The sequence below is a fragment of the Heteronotia binoei genome, chromosome 21, assembly GCF_032191835.1.
Source record: "Heteronotia binoei isolate CCM8104 ecotype False Entrance Well chromosome 21, APGP_CSIRO_Hbin_v1, whole genome shotgun sequence".
Lineage (NCBI taxonomy): Eukaryota > Metazoa > Chordata > Lepidosauria > Squamata > Gekkonidae > Heteronotia > Heteronotia binoei.
In genome coordinates this window covers 19,343,329-19,369,041 of record NC_083243.1, presented here as the reverse complement: position 1 = coordinate 19,369,041, position 25,713 = coordinate 19,343,329, and the positions used below count along the sequence as shown (strand labels likewise).

General features: G+C 46.9%; 1 protein-coding gene across 1 annotated transcript in view; it reads right to left on the bottom strand.

Moving 5' to 3' along the window:
- Positions 1-25,713, bottom strand: part of SYNE2 (spectrin repeat containing nuclear envelope protein 2) — a 407,300-nt gene that overhangs the window by 108,433 nt on the left and 273,154 nt on the right. The window contains exons 79-83 of the mRNA XM_060261546.1: positions 23,363-23,518; positions 15,297-15,437; positions 12,845-13,015; positions 11,171-11,304; positions 9,800-10,004 (exon numbers count right to left, since the gene is read on the bottom strand). Coding sequence (XP_060117529.1) covers positions 9,800-10,004; positions 11,171-11,304; positions 12,845-13,015; positions 15,297-15,437; positions 23,363-23,518 — 807 coding nt within the window. The remainder of the gene's footprint in view (positions 1-9,799; positions 10,005-11,170; positions 11,305-12,844; positions 13,016-15,296; positions 15,438-23,362; positions 23,519-25,713) is intronic.

Below are 25,713 nucleotides of genomic sequence, written 5' to 3'. Positions count from 1 at the left end.
TCCCTCTAAGCTAGCTCACAGATTTTTAGCCTCCAGCTCACACATTTTTGTCTTAGCTCAGGGAAATTGATCCTAGAGCACAAATATTTATGCAGTAGCTCACAACTTTCATGCCAGTAGCTCACAAAGTAAAATTTTTGCTCACAAGGCTCTGCAGCTTAGAGGGAACATTGGACAGGACCGTATTTAGGATGCTAGCCTTAAGCCGGTAACAAGGAAAGTTCAGGGACAGCTGCATTTTGACTGGCCATCTGTCTGGGCCTGCTCTCTGCCCAGGCTGTTTCCCTCCCATGTGAACTTGCCAACTGGTGCAAGAAATGTGCTTCTAGGTGAGGGAACTTTATTCAGAACTACACAAGGAACTGCCTTGCACTAAAGTACATATTGGTTATTCTATAGCAGGGGTGGTCAACGGTAGCTCTCCAGATGGGTTTTTTTTTTGCCTACAACTCCCATCAGCCCCAGCCAGCATGGCCAATGGCCGGAGCTGATGCGAGTTGTAGGCAAAAAACATCTGGAGCGCTACCATTGGCCACCCCTGTTCTATAGCAGGGGTGGCCAAACTTTCTTAACATAAGAGCCACATAGAATAAATGTCAGGTGTTTTAAGAGCCACAAGATATGAATGTTTGAGAGCTGCAAGATGGAGGGAAGAAGGAGGAGGAGAAGATATTGGATTTATATTCCACCCTATACTCAGAGTGGCTCACAATCTCCTTTACCTCCCCACCCCCACAACAGACATCCTGTGAGGTAGGTGGGGCTGAGAGAGCTCTTACAGCAGGGTGGGACGGTGGCTCAGTGGTAGAGCATCTGCTTGGGAAGCAGAAGGTCCCAGGTTCAATCCCCGGCATCTTCAAAAAAGGGTCCAGGCAAATAGGTGTGAAAAACCTCAGCTTGAGACCCTGGAGAGCCGCTGCCAGTCTGAGAAGACAATACTGACTTTGATGGACCAAGGGTCTGATTCAGTATAAGGCAGCTTCATATGTTCATATGTACAGCAGCTGCCCTTTCAAGGACAACTCCAACGAAAGCTATGGCTGACCCAAGGCCATTCCAGCAGCTGCAAGTGGAGGAGTGGGGAATCAAACCCGGTTCTCCCAGATAAGCACCTGTGCACTTAACCACTACACCAAACTGGGAGGGAGAGAGGGAAATAGATGGAGGAGAGGTGGAAAGAAAGCAACTTTAATTTTAAATGCATTCTCCAAGCTGCTGGCTGGCTTAGAGAAGTGATTTAAAGAGGCAAACGCCTTCTCCAAGCCAGCCAAAGAAGCGGTGGGGGCTTTGAAAGCCACACAATGTGTGTACAAGAACCACATGTGGCTCCTGAGCCAGAGTTTGGCCACCCCTGTCCTACAGCTACTTCATGATGGAAGAAAATCCAAAGCGGGTCTACGCAGAAGTAAATCCCATGAAGTTGCCTTGTCAATTATCTCTACCGAATGCATGTCACCGGCCCTTAATACGCGTGCCTGTCATCGATTGACATTTACAAATGCTGCCTTTAATGTTACCATTAAATTGCGCATCAATGAAATAAGAACGGCGCTGAAGTGCAAAAAAAAGATAACTAAACGAATCAAAAAAAAAAATTGACAGTGCAAGTGGATGAAACAATGATAACGCAAGGATGTGAAAATCGAGTTTAAGTAAAAGGCACACTTATACCTCCCGGAGCAGGGATCACTGGGTATGGGAGGGGAATGTATTTGTGCCTTTCCTGCATTGCGCAGGGGGCTGGACTAGATCAGGGGCGGCCAAACTGTGCGGCTCTTTCACACATACTGTGCGGCTCCCAGAAGAAGATGACTGCAGATTTATATCCCGCCCTTCTCTCTGAATCAGAGACTCAGAGCGGCTTACAATCTCCTATATCTTCTCCCTCCACAACAGACACCCTGGGAGGTGGGTGGGGCTGAGAGGGCTCTCACAGCAGCTGCCCTTTCAAGGATAACCTCTGCCAGAGCTATGGCTGACCCAAGGCCATTCCAGCAGCTGCAAGTGGAGGAGTGGGGAATCAAACCCGTTCTCCCAGATAAGAGTCCGCACACTTAACCGCTGCACCAAACTGGCTCTCGGCTGAGAAGGAACTTAATCAGGCTTACTCTCAAGTAAACATGTCTAGCATTGGGACCTCTGTGTGCTGACCCATAGGTAGGCAGCTATTTCCACTGTTTGTGAAGCGGGGAAGGAGGGTGAAATAGGCAAGCTCTTCTCCACCACAGAGATTGCCCAGAGAACTAGAATGGAGGAAGAGAGCGCCAAAGTTGAGGGAGCCGCTGGAAGGAGTGATGGAATTAAAGAGGGTGACGCAGGGTTCCACCTTAGATTCGTAGCTCTTGTAGGAGCTGTATTTACTAACCTTTTTTTTTTTTTTTTATGTCCAAAAACTTTTTTATTGAATTTAGTAAACATACAAATAAAGCAATCAATGACTGTATCTGCAATCATTCAAAGAGAGATGCATAATGATACAAATGGTAGTCAGTGATTTACATGGTACATGTGTGTTTCCTTCTTCCATTGGTGCCAAAAAATAATTCCCTAAGCTGGTTTTATGGGGACTGTTATTCCCAGCTTTTTAAAAAAACAGTTTCCTTATAGCATGGTCAGGTTGTAAAGTGCATGCATATATGTATTTTATATTTCTGTGCAAAGAAAGGATTGAGAGTTTTAATAAAGCCGTGTGCATACTATTTGCTATTGGCTCTCAAACATTAGACATTTTTTCTGTGCAGCTCTTACATTAAGCAAGTTTGGCCACCCCTGGACTAGATGTCCCTGGAGATCTCTTCCAACTCGATGAGTCTATGTTCCCTATCTCATTTCCCTTCCATTCCATCCTGTTATGTTCATTACTGGCTAAACATGTAGGCTCCAGCGAATAGCGGGTAAGCTAGGAACTTCCCACGCCTGCTATTAACACCCCCAAAAAACTGCACGAGTTCCTTTTGTGGATTTCCAGCTGTGCTGTTTAAGAAAGGAAGCCTTCGCAAACGTTCTGAATGCTGGAAGAGGGTCAGCCAGACGGCTTGTATAATATAGTGGGTTCTATGCAATGATGAGGCGAGGTGGTGGTGAACATAATTCTTTTATTGCATACAGCATAGTAGAGAGCCAGTTTGGTGTAGTGGTTAAGTGCGCGGACTCTTATCTGGGAGAACCGAGTTTGATTCCCTACTCCTCCACTTGCACCTGCTGAAATGGCCTTGGGTCAACCATAGCTCTGGCAGAGGTTGTCCTTGAAAGGGCAGCTGCTGTGAGAGCCCTCTCCAGCTCCACCCACCTCACAGGGTGTCTGTTGTGGGGGAGGAAGGGAAAGGAGATTGTGAGCTGCTCTGAGACTGTGCCCTTGCAAGGGCAGCTGCTGTGAGAGCCCTCTCCAGCCCCACCCACCTCACAGGGTGTCTGTTGTGGGGGGAGAAGATAAAGGAGATTGTGAGCTGCTCTGAGACTGTGTCCTTGCAAGGGCAGCTGCTGTGAGAGCCCTCTCAGCCCCACCCACCTCACGGGGTGTCTGTTGTGGGGGAGGAAGATAAAGGTGAGGAGGTGGTGAGGGCCCTGCGGGACCTAGGGCAGTTCCGCAGGGCCTGTAAGACAGTCCTCTTCTGGCTGGCCTACAACAACTAACTGACACTGAGAATTTCTGGATGGAGCTAGAATGCATTTGACAGACCGCTGGTTTTTATGTTCTATGTTTTATTAATTTATTGTTTTAACTGTTACTATGTAATTGTTTTTAAGCTAAACTTATGTAAGTTTATATGTTGTGAGCCGCCCTGAGCCACTTCGGTGGGAAGGGTGGGATAATATATATATATATATATATATATATATATATATATATATATATATATATATATATATATATATAAAAATATATATATAAATAAAGTAGATTGTGAGCCGCTCTGAGACTCTGAGTGGAGAGCAGGATATAAATCCAATATCTTCTTCTATAGTGCTGCCTCCAAAGACTGAAGACTGGGGCAACTATATATACACACAAAGTTCCGGCGCTAGCATGCTATTGGACCATTCAAACCAGCAGGGGGCCCGTGATTGGAGCAGGACAGCAGGGATTTGGATCCTCCTGCCTATTGTTCCTGAGTCCCCAAGCTCAGTCCTACAGGTTCCAATGAGCCAGGCAAGAACTCCGTATCCTTGATTCCAACCATATATACAGCAGCTTGCGTGGTTTTTCAAGGCATGCAAATCCTGCTGCACTAACTCCCTTTGACTTCCTGCCTGTAGGTGATTAACAATACAAAGAAACTTGCAGTCTGTCTCCTCTTATTGGGTTTTTTTTTGGGGGGGGGGGAATGCGGCAGCAAGTGAGGAGGAGAGGAGCATCTCTTCTGAAATGTATAATTTATGACTCGTTCCGCTTAGCGTTAAATGCAAAAAAAAAAAAAAACCATACACCATCTGAGATGTTAATGGGCATAAAGTGAGACTAAAATGCCAATCTGCTGCCATTAGGAACAAATTTTGGCAACCTGCCTAAACGCACGTTGGCTTCCTAACCCCCTTTTTTCTTTGCGCAGCTGTGCTCCGAAGGCCAAACAAGCCCGCTACTTTAAAGCGATCCATTTTAATTCCTCCCCATTATGTTTTCACATCGAGTCTATTAATGCCGCAAATCTATCCGCTCACAGAGGCAGACGCGTTTCGCTGCAAGCCCTCAATCTCCCCTAAAAAAAAACACCTGTCAGTACAGAAAAGAGTTTGAGATTTAAAAGCATGTTGGTTCCCCAAATGGTTCCTAAGAGTCATCTTCAACTGGAAAGGCTAAGAAAGACCTCCCCGGCCATTAGAGCACCTATCGAGGTGGTTTTTTTCCCCTTCTCTACAAAGGAGAAGGAATGATTTGTCTCTTCTCTGAGGATATCGGGACGCGATTATTGTTAGCAGGTGCTTTTAATGGCTCCTTTGTGTCCAGCCAAATCGTTCTGTTTCTTCTTTGTTGGCCCAGAGAGGCGGGACAGCTTTTTGCAAAACTTGAAGGGAGCTCTCAGGGAGCTGCCACTGCTACTCTTTTATTTGGGGAAGATCCTGAAAGAAAAACCTGAAACGTTTTCCGTGCAGATAAAAGTTTCAGAGGGTAGCCACGTTGGTCTGCAGCAGAACAGAAGAAGAAGATGATGATGATATTGGATTTATACCCCGCCCTATACTCTGAATCTCAGAGTCTCAGAATGGTCACAATCTCCTTTACCTTCCTCCCCCACAACAGACACCCTGTGAGGTGGGTGGGGCTGAGAGGGCTCTCACAGCAGCTGCCCTTTCAAGGACAACTTCTACAAGAGCTATGGCTAACCCAAGGCCATTCCAGCAGGTGCAAGTGGAGGAGTGGGGAATCAAACCAGGTTCTCCCAGATAAGAGTCCGCACACTTAACCACTACACCAAACTGGTTCTAAAACCGCTACACTAAAACCATTATGCCAAACTGATTCTAAAATCACTACACCAGACTGCCAGAATTGAGTCCAGTAGCAACTCAGAGACCAACAAGATTTTGGGGGTATGAGTTTTTGAGAGACAAAGGTCCCTTTATCAGCATCTTGTTGGCCTCTAAGCTGCTCCTGGACTGTTTTAGCACAATTTAATGATCTCTAGTATTTCCAGAGAGTCAGTTTGGTGTAGTGGTTAAGTGCATGGACTCTTATCTGAGAGAAACAGGTTTGATTCCCCACTCCTCCACTTGCACTTGCTGGAATGGCCTTGGGTTGGCCATAGCTCTTGCAGAGGTTGTCCTTGAAAGGGCAGCTGCTGTGAGAGTCCTCTCAGCCCCACCCACCTCACAGGGTGTCTGTTGTGGGGGGAGAAGATATAGGAGATTGTAAGCCACTCTCAGTCTCTGATTCAGAGAGAAGGGCAGGGTATAAATCTGCAGTCTTCTTCTTCTTACATGGAAAGGAGTGACCCACAGCCATTCTCCCCCAACTTTCTGATAGCTCTGAAGTTGGAGGGAGGGGCTCCAAACCAGAAATCCGCCCCCCAACTGGAGATTGTTGTGGGGGAGGAAGATAAAGGAGATTGTGATCCGCTCTGAGACTCTGAGATTCAGAGTATAGGGAGGGATATAAATCTAATATCATCATCATCTTCTTCCTTGAGGGGAGAAACGTCAGCTGAGGGTTGACATGATAGAGGTTTATGAGATTACAATTGGGATAGAAAAGTTAGAGAAAGAGGAAGTTGTTATGCGGAAGGAAGCAAGATATAAGGGGAAAGAAGCAGATGACAGCCAGTTGCTAGGGGGCCTTATAGGAGCCCTCTGGGGCCCTGATTTGGTCCCCGGGCCGCATGTTTCACACCCTTGTTCTAGGCGATTTACAACCAATAAAAAACAGTTTAAAACAAAAACCAAGAAACAACTACATTTCAGATGGTGCTAAATGTCTGCAACCCCACTCTGGACTGCACCATAGACTCGCAGGCAGGTGAGGAGTGGGTTGAAACAAAAATGGAGAGATGAAGAGGAGGGTGATCCATGTGGAGGCAGGCAATGGCAAACCACCTCTCTTGCCTTGGAAACCCTACGGAGTTACTGTAGGTCAGCTGCATGTCAGTTCTAGGTAGGCTTCTGAATCCCCAGGTTTCAGTGGGGGATCCCCCAGTTTTACAGGCGCCACCCTGCCCACAGTCACCATGTATCTCTAGAAGAAGAAGAAGAAGATATTGGATTTATATCCCGCCCTCCACTCCGAAGAGTCTGAGAGCGGCTCACAATCTCCTTTACCTTCCCCTCCCCCACAACAGACACCCTGTGAGGTGGGTGGGGCTGGAGAGGGCTCTCACAGCAGCTGCCCTTTCAAGGACAACATCTGCCAGAGCTATGGCTGACCCAAGGCCATGCTAGCAGGTGCAAGTGGAGGAGTGGGGAATCAAACCCGGTTCTCCCAGATAAGAGTCCGCACACTTAACCACTACACCAAACCGGCTCTCCGGCTGTAAATCGCCTAGATGGCGGGAAAGTTTGGAAACCTGCAAACAGGTCCCGTTTTAAAAAGTGTGTGTGTGCCTTTAAATCTGAGCAGGAAGTACTTCATGGGGAAGGGTCAGCAGCACCACAGTCCTTCCATTTGTTTTGCTTTCATTTCAGAGCAATGAACTGTGTGTGAGTGTGAGAAAGAGACCAGTAGCCCCTGTACTTTTCAGATGTCCTTGAGGAGGAACCACAGCCAGTAAATGTGTGTGTGTGTATGTGAGAGAGAGAGCACCACAGCCCTTGTTCTTTTCAGAAGTCTTTGTAAAGCCAGTAAGAGTGTGTGTTTCTCTGTGCTTGTTTTACATTGTTTTTAGAGTCTTTGTATAGGAACCTGTTTATGGGATGGAGGAAAACTCCACCTTTATTTGCCAGTGTTAGCTTGAAGAACAGCCGTTCCTGTGAGTAAAGCCCCAGGGAGATCACAAAAAATGTGGTCTTGCAAACCCTGCATTTGGGCTGCTTTTTGTGTGCTTACACTTTCATTTACTAGAATTGCAACTACTGGGGGATGAGGAAACGATAACTCTTCAGGTGAACTGCACTGCTGTATTTTTATGTATTTATTTTGGGAATGGGAAAGTCTGGCTCCGCCCCAAAGTCTCCTGGCTCCTTCCCCAAAGTCCCCAGATATTTTCTGCATTAAACTTGGCAACCCTAGCTCCGGGACTATCTTCAATTAAAGAAGGCTTCCAGTGTGGTCAGAAAGTTGGCCTTACTAATAGGACAATAGCAATACGTGGCTGTGTCAGAACTGGCTCAACTGTGAGGTGACCAGTCTTATATACCTTATCTTGGGCCATTAAGCAACCTGCCAAAATTACAGTGCAAAAAGCCCCGCTACAGCAATACAAATCCGTTCCCATCACTGCCTCTCTCACACCAGATAGTGGGCAGCGGTGCCGTCTCTACAAAAGAGATAAAAACAGCCTTGCGAGTCCGACTTGACTCCCTTTTGTAGGATGTCAAGGAATACTTACGACTGTTGCAAAGCGAAAGGCAAAGCACGAGCAAAACAGGCATGGTGCACCCTCCCCCAGCCTTCACACATCCAGCATACAGAAACAGCAACACGGCAAGGACCCCTGACACTGTGGCTAGATGACGCTTTCCCATTTCAATGAAGAGAACGTAACTCTCGAGTACTGGATCCGGTTCAAGGTGCTGGTCCTTACCTTTAAGGCCCTTTATGGCCAGGGGCCTGCATATCTTCGGGACTGCCTCTCCCCAAATGACCCCCCCCCCCCCCGGGGCTCTGAGGTCTGCTGCTCAACATCTCTCATAGTCCCTGGTCCTAAGGACGCCCAGCTGGCTTCAACAAGGGTCAGGGCCTTTTCAGTCTGGGCCCCTACCTGGTGGAATGAGCTCCCGCTGGACATCCGGGCCCTGTGGGACTTATCAAGGTTTCACAGGGCCTGTAAGATGGAGCTCTTCCGCCAGGCTTTTAATTAATCCAGCGGGCATCCTCCGAAAGTCCCCCAGCATTTCCCATTATGGTGTTACGTTATGCTACTGGCCATCAGCTGCATGCTGTTTACTGCCTATACCTGTAAGGCTGTTTACTGTGCTGATCCTGTTTTGGAATGTCTGTTTTTTACAGTGTTGTTTTAACTCTGTTGTTTTATTGTTGTGAGCCGCCCTGAGCCTGCTTGCGGGGTATAAATCTAAAAATTAAATTAAATAACTCTTTAGACAGTTGGCTCCTATTCTGGAGCACTGCAACCTAGCAATGGTAATCCATGCCACGGTCACCTCGAGAATAGACTACTGTAATGCCCTCTACACGGGGCTGCCCTTGACTCTGACTCGGAGACTGCAGCTAGTGCAGAACGCTGCATCACAGTTGTTAATGGGGCTCCCGCGATGGGAGCAAATTCAACCAGTGTTGAAAGAGCTGCACTGGCTGCTTATTGTGTACCGAGTCCGTTTCAAAGTGCTGGTATTGACCTTTAAAGCCCTATATGGCCGAGGACCTGTCTATCTAAGCGACCGCCTTTCCCCGTATGTTCCCCAGAGAGGACTGCGTTCAGGAACTCAAAATCTATTGTCCATCCCCAGACCAAGGGAGTCCAGGGCCTTCTCAGTGGCAGTACCAATGCTGTGGAATGCTCTCCCTGAGGTCATAAGAGCCCTGTGGGATCTCTCCCAATTCCGCAGGGCTTGTAAAACCGAACTTTTAAAACAGGCCTATGACAACTAGGGGAGAAGGCGGCCACCTTTTATGCTACTGGGCAATTCCACCAGAAGGACCACCAATAGATAAATTGTATATTCTGTATAGCAGGGGTGGCCAACGGTAGCTCTCTCCTTTTTGCCTACAACTCCCATCAGCCCCAGCCATTGGCCATGATGGCTGGGGCTGATGGGAGCTGTAGGCAAAAAAAAAAACATCTGGAGAGCTACCGTTGGCCACCGCTGCAGTATAGCACCAATACTTTGTTTTAAATTGTTTTAAACCGTAAATTGTTTATGTCCTATTGTTCTATAACGAGATTGAGATGTTGGTTTTTACTACGATCGTCAGCCGCCCTGAGTCCATGTGGAATGGGCGGGATCTAAATCGAAAGGAAGTAAATAAATAAATAGACTTTGTACGTAAGAAGCAGCTTCACTGTTAGCAGGAGAGGCAGGCAGGAAGGCTAGTCACAGCGAGGCAGCCGTGTTCGAATACTGTAGCAAAACGAAACCGAGATCCGGTGGCACCTTAAAAAGACTTAACCACATTTATTGCTAGTCTCTAAATGGCTTTTAGTCCTCAAGGGGCCACTGGACTTGTCTTTTGTTATGAACGCTGTCCGCTTACTTTGATGTCCTGCGACTTCTGCCTCAGGAAGTCCATGGTACCACTTGCAGGAATGGCAGCCCCCAAAAGGGAGGCGCACTGCTCTTCATGTTTGTCCAGCTTGGCCATCGCCTTGGCGCGTAAGCCAGCGTACGATTCCCAAAGCTGCAAGGAAGTCTGGGCTTTCTGCAGCTGACCGGCTACGTCTTCATGGAGCAGCACCCACCTATTAGACAGAAACAGGGTGACGGCGGGATTAGTGAGGGACTCAGGGCACAAGGATTTGGGGGTCCGAATCTCTCCTCTGTCAAGACGCTCGCTAGAATACCTTGGGCCGGTTATTCTCTCTTGGCCTAATCTACCTCGAAGGAAAAGAAGATGAAGAGCCAACCAGAGCGTGGCTGCTGCAGGAGGCGGAGCCACACACACAGAGGGAGCCTGAGTGCAGGGGAAAAGAGGGGCCATTTTAAAAATACACAGAGAGAGAGAGAGAGACTAAAGCCAAAACTGTAGTGGCGATTGCCACTTGTTATTCTAGTCCAGGGGTGTCAAACTCATTTGTTTTAAGGGCCGGATCTGACATAAATGAGACCTTGTTGGGCTGGGTCATGTCGGGTTGGACCGAGCCATGCTGGGCCAGGCCATGTGTGTACCTATTTAAGATTAGGTAGCAGAGATATAAATTTTATAAAGAACACAGACAATAGACACACACACACACACACACATAACTTAAAGCATGCTTAAAATGTTAGCACTTATTGGTCTTAAAGATGGTTTCTTTGTATTTCTCCCATGGTTTCCAGGGAACTGGGCAAAGGAAGCGCCGGCTCTTTTTTCCTTTCTTTGGGGAGGAGCCTCAGCCAGTAGACAGAAGAGAGGCTTGGCTCAATTGAGAGAGCCTGGCAAAGCAAGCTATTCCTCCCCACTTCCTCCCCAAGGGAGGAGCCTCAGCCAATGGAGAAAACAGAGGTTTTGCTCTGTAGCACCTGTGTGATTGAGCAAGCCATGCAAAGCAAGCTGTCATACAGAAGGAAGCAGATGACAGCCAGTTGCTCGGGGACCTGATGGGAGCCCTCCGTGGGCCTGATTTGGCCCCTGAACTGTATGTTTGACACCCAGTTCTAGTCTATATACAATCAGGGGAAAAGAGGTATAATTTTAAAGAGAGAGAGAGAGAGAGACTAAAACCAGCCCTGTAGTGGCAACTGCCGTTTGTTATTCTAATCTCTATACAATCAGATTTCCAGTAACCAATCAGAAGCCCTGCTGAGCAAGAGCCCCATGTGGCCTTACCCACATGTTTGTTGGGCCGGACAGATGTCAGTGGGTGCCACAGTGCCCACGGGAACCACATTGGGGATCCCTGATGACGCATACATTTTATTGTACCTTCTATGTGCCTCCTTATATTTCTGGTCGATAAGGCCCGAACACGCAGGATCACACAACTTCTTCAGATGGTCACCAGCAGCGTGGAGTCTAGCCCAGACCTCTTCACTCCCCTCTGCTTTGTCTTGAAGAGCCTGTGAAAAGAAAGGCCGCATGGTGAGTTATGAGTGACTTTCCTTGGATGAACCCATGTGTCAGCTGGGGTCCTTTCAAGAGTCAACACTCCTTCTGTCAGATACACACAGGAATGGAGATCCCCAAGAGAGCCAGTTTGGTGTAGCGGTTAAGTGCATGGACTCTTACAGGGGAGAACAGGGTTTGATTCCCCACTCCTCCACTTGCACCTGCTGGAGTGACCTTGAAGCAGCCATAGCTCTCGCAGAGCTGTCTTTGAAAGGGCAGATGCTGTCAGAGCTCTCTCAGCCCCACCCACCTCACAGGGTGTCTATTGTGTGTGTGTGGGGAAAGTAAAGGAGATTGTAAGCTGCTCTGTGACTCTGAGATTCAGAGAATAGGGTGGGGTATCATCCAGTATTATCCTCATCCTCATCATCTTCTTCGCTGTCAGAAGATGGGAGGGGGGGGTGTTGCAATGCAGGGACTCAGGATGCAAAGGCACAATCCAGGACATGAATGGTCATTTTATGTTACTGGTGATGGTGGAAAGTGCTGTCAAGTACCACTGGGCAAAGTAGCTCAGAGGCGGTTCAGGGCAAAAGAGGTTCAGAGGTGGCTTGCTACTGTCTGCCTCTGTGTGGCAACCCTGGACTTCTGAGTGGTCTCCCATCCAAGCTGTGACCTGAGCCAACCTTGCTAAGCTTCTGAGATTTGACTAGATTGGGCTAGCCTTTCGCTCACTGATAAAGGGCGTCATCTCACTGCAGCAGTCCTGTAGCCAGGGGTGGAATTCTAGCGGGAGCTTCTTTGCATATTAGGCCACACACCCATGATGTAGCCAATCCTCCAAGAGCTTGAAGGGAGGGAGGGAGGGAGGGAGGGAGGAAGGAAGGAAGGAAGGAAGGAAGGAAGGAAGGAAGGAAGGAAGGAAGGAAGGAAGGAAGGAAGGAAGGAAGGAAGGAAGGAAGGAAGGAAGGAAGGAAGGAAATAAATGGTGGGGGAAAAGGAGAAGAAACAAAGCAATTTTAACTTCAAATGCATTCTCCAAACCATTCTGTAGCTTGGCTTGGAGAAGTGACTTAAAGGGAGAAATACCTTCTCCAAGCCTGCCAACAAGCCACGCAGTATGTGTGAAGGAGCCAGATGTGGCTCCTGAGCCACAATTTGGCCACCCCTGGACTAGGATATGTCATGGTCAATGACAACCAGGCAGGATCCCCGCTCAAGTTGGAAGCCAAGCTTGCAGCTGTTCCCTCCAGCGCTTCTGAGGTTGACAGCTTGCCACCACCTGAGAGAACTGTGACTGGCCCAACTGTGGCCTGCTGGTTGCTTGTGGAGGAGGAGTGTGGAATCAAACCTGGCTCTCCCGATTAGAGTCCGCTGCTCTTAACCACTACACCGAACTAGCTCTCGAATCAAGAGATCTCCATTCCTGCTTCGTATCTGAAGGGAGCTTTGAGTCTCAAAAGCTTGTACCCTGGAAATTTTGTCGGTCTGCAAGGTGCTGCTGGGTTCAAATCATGGAGCTCGCTGCACGTGTGCCTTTGTGAGAGGTACCTGGAGGTTTTCCACCTGGCTTCTCAGGGTCTCCAGCGTAATCACAGGAGGCTTGCTGTGCTCCGTGCAATAGAAAGCTCTGGCAAGGGCAGACTTGGCTTCTTCCCAGGCTTCGTCATAAAGCCTCCACCGCTCTAAAGACGCCTGGGCTGAGGCCTTCAGCGCAGCAACCTGCAACGCAAGCAAATGGGACGCACTTAAAAAACAGCACTTCCATTTGAATGGAACTTTCTGTCTGGGGGAAGTGATGCTCTGTATTCTTGGTGCTTGGAGGGGGAACAGTGAGAGGGCTTCTGGAGTTCTGGCCTCACCGATGGACCTCCTGATGGAACCTCGGTTTGGCCATTACGGGTGTCACACACAGGGGCCTAGGAGGGCCTTCTGCTGGCTGCCACCACTCTGGGAAGTGTCTGCATGTAAATACCTCTTAACTGTGACCAAGGAGCCGTGAGGACCCAGGCAGTATAACAAGAACAGTTTATTTACAGTGCTCAAATAATAAATGGGTAAAAACAGTGAAATATATATACAGTAAAGGTGGCTGCAAATAAACAGAAGCCCTGACACTAGCTAGACATTCCCTGCTCTAATACCAGAACTCACCACCTTGGGTAAGGGATCTCTCCTGCTGCCATCTCTCCTGCAGCCTTTTCCAGAAAGAACACAACCTGTCTGTGCTTGGCCCTTTTATGCTCTCCTTCCATCCTTCTCTGGGCTAGTTTCCCTCCAAAACCTTGCCACCCAATCGGAGGAATAGAGGGGATCCTGGGAGATGTAGGCCCTCTGTAATACTCCTAGGCAGGCTTCTGGAGCTTGTAGGCCTCACTAGGCCCAGGATCATGACAGCGTGACACAGAATGTTGGACTGGATGGGTCACTGGCCTGATCCAACATGGCTTCTCTTATGTCCTTATTTCATTTCTGCTCTCCAAAGAACACTTTGGCAATTGAGCAGCAAAGCCTTCTGAAAAGGAGAAGCGGCCCCGTTTGGCTTTAAAAATCATTTTAGCACCCTCGTTCTAATGCATGCTGAATCAAAGACTTCACAAATTTAACCAATTAATACGACTGATTTCTCAGGTGTCAGTACGTGCTTCGAACCGTCTACTGAAAAAGGAAAACTGTGCCTGAGAGAGAAGCGTCAAAACTATTTTCATTACTAACTTAATTCAAGGCCGAGGCCTCGCAGTGCTGGCAGAAGGCATCATCAGATCATTCTATTAGAGGAATGATTTACATAAATTATACACCAGCTTACTATATGTTAAGAGCCCCGTGGTGCAGAGTGTTAAAGATGCAGTACTGTAGTCCTAAACTCTGCTCACAATCTGAGTTCGATCCCCGCGGAAGCTGCTTCAGGTAGCCGGCTCCGGGTTGATTCAGCCTTCCATCCTTCCGAAGTCGGTCCAATGAGTACCCAGCTCGCTGGGGGGAAAGTGTAGATGACTGGGGAAGGCAACGGCAAGGAAAGGAAAAGTTCCCTGTGCAAGCACCAGTCGTTTCCGACTCTGGGGTGACGTTGCTTTCACAGCGGACAGACTTTTTACGGGGTGGTTTGCCATTGCCTTCCCCAGTCATCTACACTTTCCCCCAGCAAGCTGGGTACTCATTTTACCGACCTCGGAAGGATGGAAGGCTGAGTCAATCTCGAGCCGGCTACCTGAACCCAGCTTCCGCTGGAATCGTGCTCAGGTAGTGAACAGAGAGTTTAGACCCATAGTACTGCAGTACTGCTGCTTTCCACTCTGTGCCACGGGGCAATGGCAAACCATCCCGTAAAAAGTCTGCTGTGAAAACGTTGTGAAAACAACGTCACCCCAAAGTCGGAAACGACTGGTGCTTGCACAGGGGATCTTTTCTTTCCTTCCTATATATTGCCACTGTCCACAAGCAATACAACAGACAGAACCATCTCTTTAAGTGCTTTAATTTGCAAGAAGAACCAATGGTACGATTGGGAGCTCTCAGCCTAGGAAAGCTCAAACTCCCTATAATGTTGAGTACCAGAACCATGCCTTTGATCACACCTACAATGTCCACAGGTGAGGTAATTCACACCAATTCCACCTCTGATTGCCCTAACCCAGGGGTGGCCAACGGTAGCTCTCCAGATGTGTTTTTTGCCTACAACTCCCATCAGCTCTGGCCATTGGCCATGCTGGCTGGGGCTGATGGGAGTTGTAGGCAAAAAACATCTGGAGAGCTACCGCTGGCCACCCCTGCTAACCATTTCACCACTCGGCTTTCATTAACTAGGAGCTAGTTAATGAAAACCTAGGCAGCTATTTGTCTATGTGGGCGCCGCAACTCCGAGAATCGACTTTCCTGGGAGAAGAAAACACCTCTGTGGGGAGGGAATGGGAAAGATCCACCTCTTGCAAAGCTTTCTGCTGACAGACTGCTGGAGCTACCCCCAGATCTCTGAACGGTAGCCTGAAATCGACGTGTCTACCTGGTTGACAACTCCGGTCCTCTGTTGATCCAGTTCGTTGAGTCTTGATGCAATCTCCTCAGGAAGTTCTGCGCAGTCACCTAAAATGTATTTCAGCTGATCCATTTCCTCCGATTTAGTGGCTAACTGGCTTTCTAGTGCCTGGGAACAAAAGGGACAGGAATAAAAATTCTTCTCTGTGCTTATTTATTTACATGCTTACTTTGCTGGGGGATGGGCATTGGAGGGTTTTTTTGCATTTTGTGTGTGGGTGCACGCACCTAGAATCATAGAGTTGGAAGGGACCTCCAGGGTCATCTAGTCCAACCCCCTGCACAATGCAGGTGTCACTGGGTGTGGAGGTGGTTGTGAATTTCCTGCGTTGTGCGGGGGGTTGGACTTGAAGTAGAAGAATTGCAGATTTATACCCCGACTTCTCTCTGAATCAAAGACACGAGCGGCTTACAATGTCCCATATCTTCTCCCTCCACAATAGACACCATGTGAGGTGGGTGGGGCTGAGAGGGCTCTCACAGCAGCTGCCCTTTCAAGGACAACCTCTGCCAGAGCTATGGCTGACGCAAGGCCATTCCAGCACGTGCAAGTGGAGGAGTGGGGAATCAAACCCGGTACTCCCAGATAAGAATCATAGAATCACAGAGTTGGAAGGGACCTCCAGGGTCATCTAGTCCAACCCCCTGCACAATGCAGGTGTCACTGGGTGTGGAGGTGGTTGTGAATTTCCTGCGTTGTGCGGGGGGTTGGACTTGAAGTAGAAGAATTGCAGATTTATACCCCGACTTCTCTCTGAATCAAAGACACGAGCGGCTTACAATGTCCCATATCTTCTCCCTCCACAATAGACACCATGTGAGGTGGGTGGGGCTGAGAGGGCTCTCACAGCAGCTGCCCTTTCAAGGACAACCTCTGCCAGAGCTATGGCTGACGCAAGGCCATTCCAGCACGTGCAAGTGGAGGAGTGGGGAATCAAACCCGGTACTCCCAGATAAGAATCATAGAATCACAGAGTTGGAAGGGACCTCCAGGGTCATCTAGTCCAACCCCTGCACAATGCATGAAACACACAAATACCTCCCCCTAAATTCATAGGATCTTCATCGCTGTCAGATGGCCATCCAGCCTCTGTTTCAAAACCTCCAAGGAAGGAGAGCCCACCACCTTTTGAGGAAGCCTGTTCCACTGAGGAATCACTCTAATGGTTAGGAAGTTCTTCCTAATGTTGAGCCAGAAACTCTTTTGATTTAATTTCAACCCATTGGCTCTGGTCCTACCTTCTGGGGCCACAGAAAACAATTCCACACCACCCTCTCTATGACAGCCCTTCAAGTACTTGAAGATGGTGATCATATCACCTCTCAGCCCCCTCTCCAGGCTAAACATGCCCAGTTCCTTCAACCTTTCCTCATAGGACTTGGTCTCCAGACCCCTCACCTGTGCCTGGAAGTCATGGTGATCTCTGGCAACTCTTACTGGGGCATAAAAGATGTTCAGAGAGGTGCCCTATTGCCTGCCTCTGTGTCCCAGACTTGATATTCCTTGGAGGTCTCCCATCCAAATCCTTGCCAGGGCTGGCCCTGCTTAGCTTCCAAGATCTGATGAGCTTGGGCTTGCCTGGGCTATCCAGGACAGGGCTATTTACTCACTTCATTTATACCTCCCTTTTCTTTCCCCAACCTCCGTGGAGACCCAAAGCAGCTCACGTCCTTCTCCTCTCCTCCAGTTTATACTCACAACAACCCTCTGAGACAGGTTGAGCTCAGTGAGAGCGAGTTTGGTGTAGTGGTTAAGTGAGAGGACTCTTATCTGGGAGCACTGGATTTGATTCCCCACTCCTCCACTTGCAGCTGCTGGAATGGCCTTGGGTCAGCCCAGCTCTGGCAGAGATTGTCCTTGAAAGGGAAGCTGCTGTGACAGCTCTCTCAGCCCCACCCACCTCACAGGGTGTCTGTTGTGGGGGGAGAAGATATGGGACATTGTAAGCCGCTCTTGTCTCTGATTCAGAGAGAAGTCGGGGTATAAATCTGCAATTCTTCTACTTCAAGTCCAACCCCCTGCACAACGCAGGAAATTCACAACCACCTCCACACCCAGTGACACCTCCACACCCATCACCCAGCTTCCACCAGGGATCGAACTCAGCTCGTGAGGAGAGCTTAGGACTGCAGTACTGCAGCTTTAACACTCTGCGCCATGGTGCACGGTATATTGTTAAAACCGGTGCTAATCCTTGTGATATGTAAAGGTTACTGTGAAGAGCCCAACACAAGGTCCAAGACACCTGGAAGCACACCAGGCTCAAACACTTTTAGATTCGTTTCACATGCTTGCTATTTGTGTCTTCTAATTTCTGTCCTGCTTTTCAGCCAGCAGGCGCTTCAAAGTGGCTTATAAAAATAACCCACATTTTAAAATACTATAAAAACAACTGAAATATGCCACCAAAACACAACAACAATTCAGCTATTATTGTTGCTATTATTCAGGTAAAGAGATCCAGATTCCCCAGTCCAAACCAGTGATGGACAAGCTCCCCAGGGCTCGTTTTAGACAGGGAGAATTGAAACTAGTAACTTTGGGGAGCCTGATTCGAGTCAATTGTGTCCATGACTTTGCAGAGCCATCAGCGTCCTTGGTGTTCTACACTTCCCCTTGGTGAACTACACTTCCCATAGTTCATGGCATCCTCTAAGGACTACTGGAATCGCCTGACATCAGGACCGACTTCCCACTAGCCTTATGCTGCACTCACTCTCCTCTTCTCCGCGGGGCTTCTGTCGGATTTCACACTATCTGCCCTGGAGCTGCAACTTGCTCCGCCTCTTTCGCACGGCAAAGAAGATCCTGTTTCTGTTTGCCACGTGGAAAAGGCGAAGCGAGTTGCAGCCCCAGGACAGATAGAAATTCTGTGAAATCCGACAGAAGCCCTGCGGAGAAGAGGCTAGTGGGAAATCAGTCCATGTCTTCTGGCTACCACACCCGACCCCAACAGGTGGCCCACTAGACCTTGGGGAAACAGTCCCAAACTGGGAACTTAGTTCTATGGAGCAGCAGGGGGTGGGGGATGATTCTTTAAACGACACGGCGATGTAAGGGGAGGATGGGATCCTGCCTGCTCCCCTGCACTAATTTTCCTCCTTGAAACAGCACTGGAGGGTCTTATTTGCCTGCACGCCCTTGGATATTGTTTCAGACCCACAATAACAGACATTGAACTACCTGGCCCACCTCAAGTGCACAGTCGCGACCTTAAGATCTTTCTCCTGACAGAACACCAAGAGAGAAAGTTTGGTGTAGTGGTTAAGTGTGCAGACTCTTATCTGGGAGAACCGGGTTTGATTCCCCACTCCTCCACTTGCACCTGCTGGAATGGCCTTGGGTTAGCCATAGCTCTGGCAGAGGTTGTCCTTGAAAGTGCAGCTTCTGTGAGAGCCCTCTCAGCCCCACCTACCTCACAGGGTGTCTGTTGTGGGGGGAGAAGATATAGGAGATTGTAAGCTGCTCTGAGTCTCTGATTCAGAGAAGGGTGGGATATAAATCTGCAGTTCTTCTTCTAGTAACAACAAAATCTAGTAACAACAAAAGCTGAACAACAAAATCTTATTTATTTTATTTATTTATTCTTCATACTTATATCCCGCCCTTCCCGCTGAAGCAGGCTCATTCGTTCATCCATATCATCTGATACGGATGAACTGGCAGCCATCTGCTATTAATATATCATTATTTTAAGATCGAAATAGCACCTGTTTTATGTTTTTATATATTGTTGTATTTTTATATTTTATGTTGGCAGCTTATATCAATACTGATTTTTATGCGATTTTTATGAAATGTGAGCTGCCCCGAGTCTGCTTTAGCGGAGAGGGTGGGATATAAGCCAAAGAAATAAATATATTTAAAAAAAAACATTGTTTGGGGGGGGGGAGGCAGGATCCCCTCTTCCCCCTGTCCCATGGTGGTCCCAAGCAGAATGAAGCCCCATGACACAGTTGCAAACTCAGTTTTAAAAATGGGAGTAAAGGATAGATGACTGGGGAAGGCAATAGCAAACCACCCTGTAAAAAAGTCTGCCGAGAAAACATGATGCGACGTCACCCCATGGGTCGGTAATGACTCAGTGTTCGCGCAAGGGACTGCCTTTACCTTTTTAGGCTGCAGAAATCCACATATCTTGGTGCAAGGTGCAGTGTGGGGTTTTTTGTCCTAAACAGTTTTATACACATGTCTAAGAACGTAAGAGAAGCCATATTGGATCAGGCCAATGGCCCATCCAGTCCAACACTCGTCACACTGTGGCCAAAAAACTCGAAGTGCCATCAAAAGGTCCACCGGTGGGACCAGGACTCTAGAAGTCCTCACACTGTTGACTCTCCCAAGCACCAAGAACACAGAACATCACTTGCCCCAGACAGAGTTCCATCAATATGCTGTGGCTAATAGCCACTGATGGACCTCTGCTCTGTATGTTGATCCAATCCCCTCTTGAAGCTGGCTATGCTTGTAGCCACCACCACCTCCTGTGGCAGGGAATTCCATGTGTTAATCACCCTTTGGGTGAAGAAGTACTTCCTTTTATCTGTTCTAACATGACTGCTCAGCAATTTAATTGAGTTCCCACAAATTCTTGTACTGTGAGAAAGGGAGAAAAGTACTTCTTTCTTTACCTTCTCTATCCCATGCATAATCTTGTAAACCTCTATCATGTCACCCCTCAGTCGACGTTTCTCCAAGCTAAAGAGCCCCAAGCGTTTTAACCTTTCTTCATAGGAAAGTGTTCCAACCCTTTAATCATTCCAGTTGCTCTTTTCTGCCCTTTTTCCAATGGTATAATATCTTTTTTGAGGTGCAGTGGCCAGAATTGTACACAGTACTCCAAATGAGGCTGCACCATCTATTTATACAAGGGCATTATGATACTGGTTGATTTGTTTTCAATTCCCTTCCTAATAATCCCCAGCATAGCAATGGCGTTTTTTTATTGCAGTCGCACACTGTCTCGACATTTTCAGTGAATTGTCTACCATGGCCCCAAGATCTCTCTCTTGGTCAGTTCTCTGCCAGCTCACACCCCATCAACTTGTATTTAGACTTCGGATTTTTGGCCCCATTGTGCATAAATGTGTCTAATGATAAATGTTTCTGTAAAGCTTTTAAGAAGCCCCCCCACCCCCACCTAAGATCATGCAAAACTGTTCCTAGCTTTAGTTAATCTTTCCTTTCCTCCCTCCCCTGGTGAGTGTACCTGCTTGCTAAGAGCGTTTCAATCTGTCCCTTATTTATTCATGAAGCTTCTTACGAACTACTTGGCATGAATCTCTCTGTCCCCTGACTAGGAAAAAGAAAAAAACTCGGGGGCTCAGCAAAACATTATAAGGAATAAATAGCCAAATTATACACTACTTCGCTGCTTCCTCAAGGGGAGAGAAAGGAGAAGCCATGGCAACAAAACAAAACAAAACTTGCACCTAGAAGCAGGCAGAAGGTGGTGAGACAGTCACAACAAATACTGTTAAAGTATTATTAGTTTGAGAATCTAGGGTGGCAGGCGGCCGCTTTTAATCAACTGGGGTAATTGATTAGAAAATTCTCTGACTGACGTAAAAAGCAGACTCGATAATTTTTGTAACTTGAAAAAAAAATTATTCTTCTTGTAAGTGTATATAATTAAGCGCAGACAGCTGGTACCGTCTTAGGACAAGTAGTACATCTTTTGTTAGCTGCACGTTGCCACAGGCATCCTTTCAGAAGAGACATTCTGTGCAATGTCAAAACGAAAGGGGTCGAGGTGGGGCAAAGGGAGAATTTCGGGGTAGTGGTTTGGTGTGCAGACTCTTATCTGGGAGAACCAGTTTGTTATGTAAAGCAATTTTTATTGTTTTTGCAAGATATTGAAAAGTATTCATCAAACATATACTTAAAGATATTAACCAACACACTACAAAATTTCCTCCCCCCCCCCCACCTCCTCTATTTCATGACCTCCGCTGGTGTTTAAAACAATTTAAAAAAAAATAAAGGTAAAATTCACAATTACAGAATCTTCACTAAAAGTTACAGTTACCTTAACACAAGATGAACCAAGACTATGTAATAATTATTATTATAATTGACCCTCTATTTATCTCATGATCTAACCCTTTGCTAAATTACATATTAAATCAAAAGTCAATATTTGCAGCTTTATCTTCTCAATAAAAATTCAATTAATGTTATCAAAAATCACTAAGTGTCTCTATACTTTCCATTGTTTTTCGATATATTTTTGAAATTTCCTGGGAGAACCAGTTTGATTCCCCACTCCTCCACTTACAGCTGCTGGAATGGCCTTGGGGCAGCCATAGCTCTCACAGGAGTTGTACTGAAAGGGCAGCTTCTGGGAGAACTCTTTCAACCCCACCCACCTCACAAGGTGTCTGTTGTGAGTGGAGGGGGGGGAGGTATAGGAGATTGTGAGCCGCTCTGAGACTCTGAGATTCAAAGTATAGGGAGGGAGATAAATCTAATTCTTCTTCTTCTCTTTTAAGAATGAAAAAAAATCTGGATCAGACCAGTGGTCCATCAAATCCAGCATGTTGTTGGCCTGCCAGATATTCTAGCATTGGAAAAGGTGCAGAAAAGGGCAACTAAAATGGTGATGGAGCACCTTCCTTATGAAGAAAGGTTAAAGAGGTTCAGGCTCTTTAGCTTGGAGAAATGATACTTTAGGGGTGACATGACAGAGGTTTATAAAATTAAGCATGAGATAGAGGAAAAAAGTACTTTTCTCCATTTCTCACAGTACAAGAGCTCATGGGCACTCAGTGAAATTAATGAGCAGTAGGCTTAGAACAGAGAAAAGGAAGTTCTGCTCCAATCTTCAGCCAAGGAGTAATGAACATGTGGAACATAAGAACGTAAGAGAAGCCATGTTAGATCAGGCCAATGGCCCATCCAGTCCAACACTGTGTCACACAGTGGCCAAAAAACCCCCAAGTGCCATCAGGAGGTTCACAAGTGGGGCTAGAAGCCCTTCCACTTTACCCCCCCCCCCCCAAGTACCAAGAATACAGAGCATCACTGCCCGAGACAGTTCCAACAATATGCTGTGGCTAATAGCCACTGATGAACCTCTGCTTCATATTTTTATCCAATCCCCTCTTAAAGCTGGCTATGCTTGTAGCCGCCCCCACCTCCTGTGGCAGTGAATTCCACATGTTAATCACCCTTTGGGTGAAGAAGTACTTCCTTTTATCCGTTTTAACCTGTCTGCTCAGCAATTTCATCGAATGCCCACGAGTTCTTGTATTGTGAGAAAGGGAGAAAAGGACTTCTTTCTCTACTTTCTCCATCCCATGCATTATCTTGTAAACCTCAATCATGTCACCCCGCAGTCGACGTTTCTCCAAGCTAAAGAGTCCCAAGCGTTTCAACCTTTCTTCATAGGGAAAGTGTTCCAGCCCTTTAATCATTCTAGTTGCCCTTTTCTGGACTTTCTCCAATGCTATAATATCCTTTTTGAGGTGCGGCGACCAGAACTGCACACAGTACTCCAAATGAGTACTCCAAATGAGACCGCTCCATCGATTTATACAGGGGCATTATGATACTGGCTGATTTGTTTTCAATTCCCTTCCTAATAATTCCCAGCATGGCGCTGGCCTTTTTTATTGCAAACGCACACTGTCTTGACATTTTCAGTGAGTTATCTACCACGACCCCAAGATCTCTCTCTTGGTCAGTCTCTGCCAGTTCACACCCCATCAACTTGTATTTGTAGCTGGGATTCTTGGTCCCATGCTCTTTAACTTCCAGCAGGTGCAAGTGGAGGAGTGGGGAATCAAACCCGGTTCTCCCAGATAAGAGTCCGCGTTTATTCTATGTGGGTCTTAACCCTGAGCGAGTTTGGCCACGCTTGGTGTAGAGTATGTATTATCTGTTTCTCCCCTCTTACTGCATTGTTTTCTAATTCATTTTCTAAACCGCTTGACATACCATGTCTGATGTTTTTCACCAGTGGGCAAAGCTGCTTGGATCCAACCCAGAAACAAACGCACGCTTAGATTTTGCAATTTAAAAATTTAATTTACCTTGCACTCTTCCGCTGTGCTCTGTGCATGGATGAAACTCAACGGCTTCTCCAGAAGCGTTAGCCTTCCGCTTTGGGCTTCCAACCAACTGCCCAAGGACTGGGCTCTGTTTTCATTTTCGGTAACGGTCTCCAAAACCTGCTCCAGTTCCTTTATCTGCGAGGAAGCAGTGGAGACATTATTTAGTTGTTCGATTTGCTTACTGCCTCTCCAGAACCCTGCTTGAGGCATTTAGGAAAGTACAAATAAAATCTCAAAATAATAAAAACTGGCCAGAAAAAGCAGTGGTCATAAGAGAGGCATAAAAAGAGCAGTGTGTGGGCTGTAAAACCATCACCTAAGGGCATGGGAAAAGATAAATATTTGATCCTCATGCCTACAATACAGTACAGTAGGCACTAATGAGCCTCAAGGAAGCACATGCCAAACCGGAGGAGCCACCACTGAAAAGGCCCATCTCTAATCGCCACCCATCTCACCTCCACAGTGGCACAGTGGGAAAGGAGTTGGCAGGTCTATGTGAAGACACTCAACAGATGGGCATCTTAAAACTTTCTGTTCCTGTGAAAGCTATGAAAGAAGAACCCATCCTATCAGCAGTGTTCCCTCAAAGCTGATAGAGCCAAGTGGGCAGCCGTGTTGGTCTGAAGCAGTAGAACAAAGCAGGAGTCAAGTGCACCTTTAAGACCAACCAAGTTTTATTCAGAACGTAAGTTTTCGTGTGCTCCAAGCACATTTCATCAGAATCAGGCACAGTGAGCTGCTACATATAGTGGTTTAGAATGCAAAATGGTACAAATCTGAGATCCAATAACAGAATAGTAAAATTAACACAAAAAAATTTTTTTTGACCCAGGCTTATATAATAGAGTGACTGGCAGACATTCTCGCATTTTGACATATTACTGTTTTATTGCTTTCTCATGCTCACGCTACCCAGATCAAAGGTTTGCTCAATTTGTTAATTGTACTATTGTCATTGGATCTCAAATGTGTACCATTTTGCATTCTAAGCCACTGCCTACCAGCTATATGTACCAGTTCACTGCACCTGATTCCTCGTCTGATGAAGTGTGCTTGGAGCACACGAAAGCTTACGTTCTGAATAAAACTTTGTTGGTCTTAAAGGTGCGCTTGACTCCTACTTCCCTCTAAGCTGAGTTTGTGTGATCTAGCTCTCAATTTCTAAGCCTTTGGCTGACACATTTTTGTCTTACCTCAGGAAAAACAGACCCCAGAGCAATACCAATTGATGCAGTAGCTCACAACTTTCACGCCAGTAGCTCACAAAGTAGAATTTCTGCTCACAAGACTCCACAGCTTAGAGGGAACTTTGCCAATCAGTCCCCTTTGTCTTACCTCAGAAAAAACGGACCCCAGCGCAATACTAATTGATGCAGTAGCTCACAACTTTCACGCCAGTAGCTCACAAAGTAGAATTTTTGCTCACAAGACTCCACAGCTTAGAGGGAACTTTGCCAATCAGTCCCCTTTGTCTTACCTCAGAAAAAACGGACCCCAGCGCAATACTAATTGATGCAGTAGCTCACAACTTTCACGCCAGTAGCTCACAAAGTAGAATTTTTGCTCACAAGACTCCACAGCTTAGAGGGAACTTTGCCAATCAGTCCCCTTTGTCTTACCTCAGAAAAAACAGACCCCAGCGCAATACTAATTGATGCAGTAGCTCACAACTTTCACGCCAGTAGCTCACAAAGTAGAATTTTTGCTCACAAGACTCCACAGCTTAGAGGGAACTTTGCCAATCAGTCCCCTTTGTCTTACCTCAGAAAAAACAGACCCCAGCGCAATACTAATTGATGCAGTAGCTCACAACTTTCACGCCAGTAGCTCACAAAGTAGAATTTTTGCTCACAAGGCTCCACAGCTTAGAGGGAACTTTGCCAATCAGTCCCCCTGCCCTGTACTCGTGCACCAACCTGTTAAGCTAAGACCATGTATGTTACTCTGAGGTCTCTGGAGATGGAGAATAAGTGAGAAAAATGTAATAAGTACCTCCTTCAGACACTCGGAGGAGATTATTCCAGCCAGCTCATTTTCAACCACTGGGGTAAGGAGCTAAAAACTTGTTTTTCTTTTACGTGAAAGTGAGATTCTCAGGAGCTTGCATTCTGTGCTCAATCCAATCAGGTTGTTTCACATCTGGGAAATCCAGGCATTGTTCACTACTTTGTTTTCTACATATATTTCACTTTTGATTCCACCATTTGCAAATTTTGCAATTGAACTCTTGTTGCAAAATTTGTAAAAATTATAATGTCGATATTGTATGTGCAAGGGAACCAATTCCTCTGCTCTGAGTGGTGGTGGGAGAAATTTTTTTTTTAAAT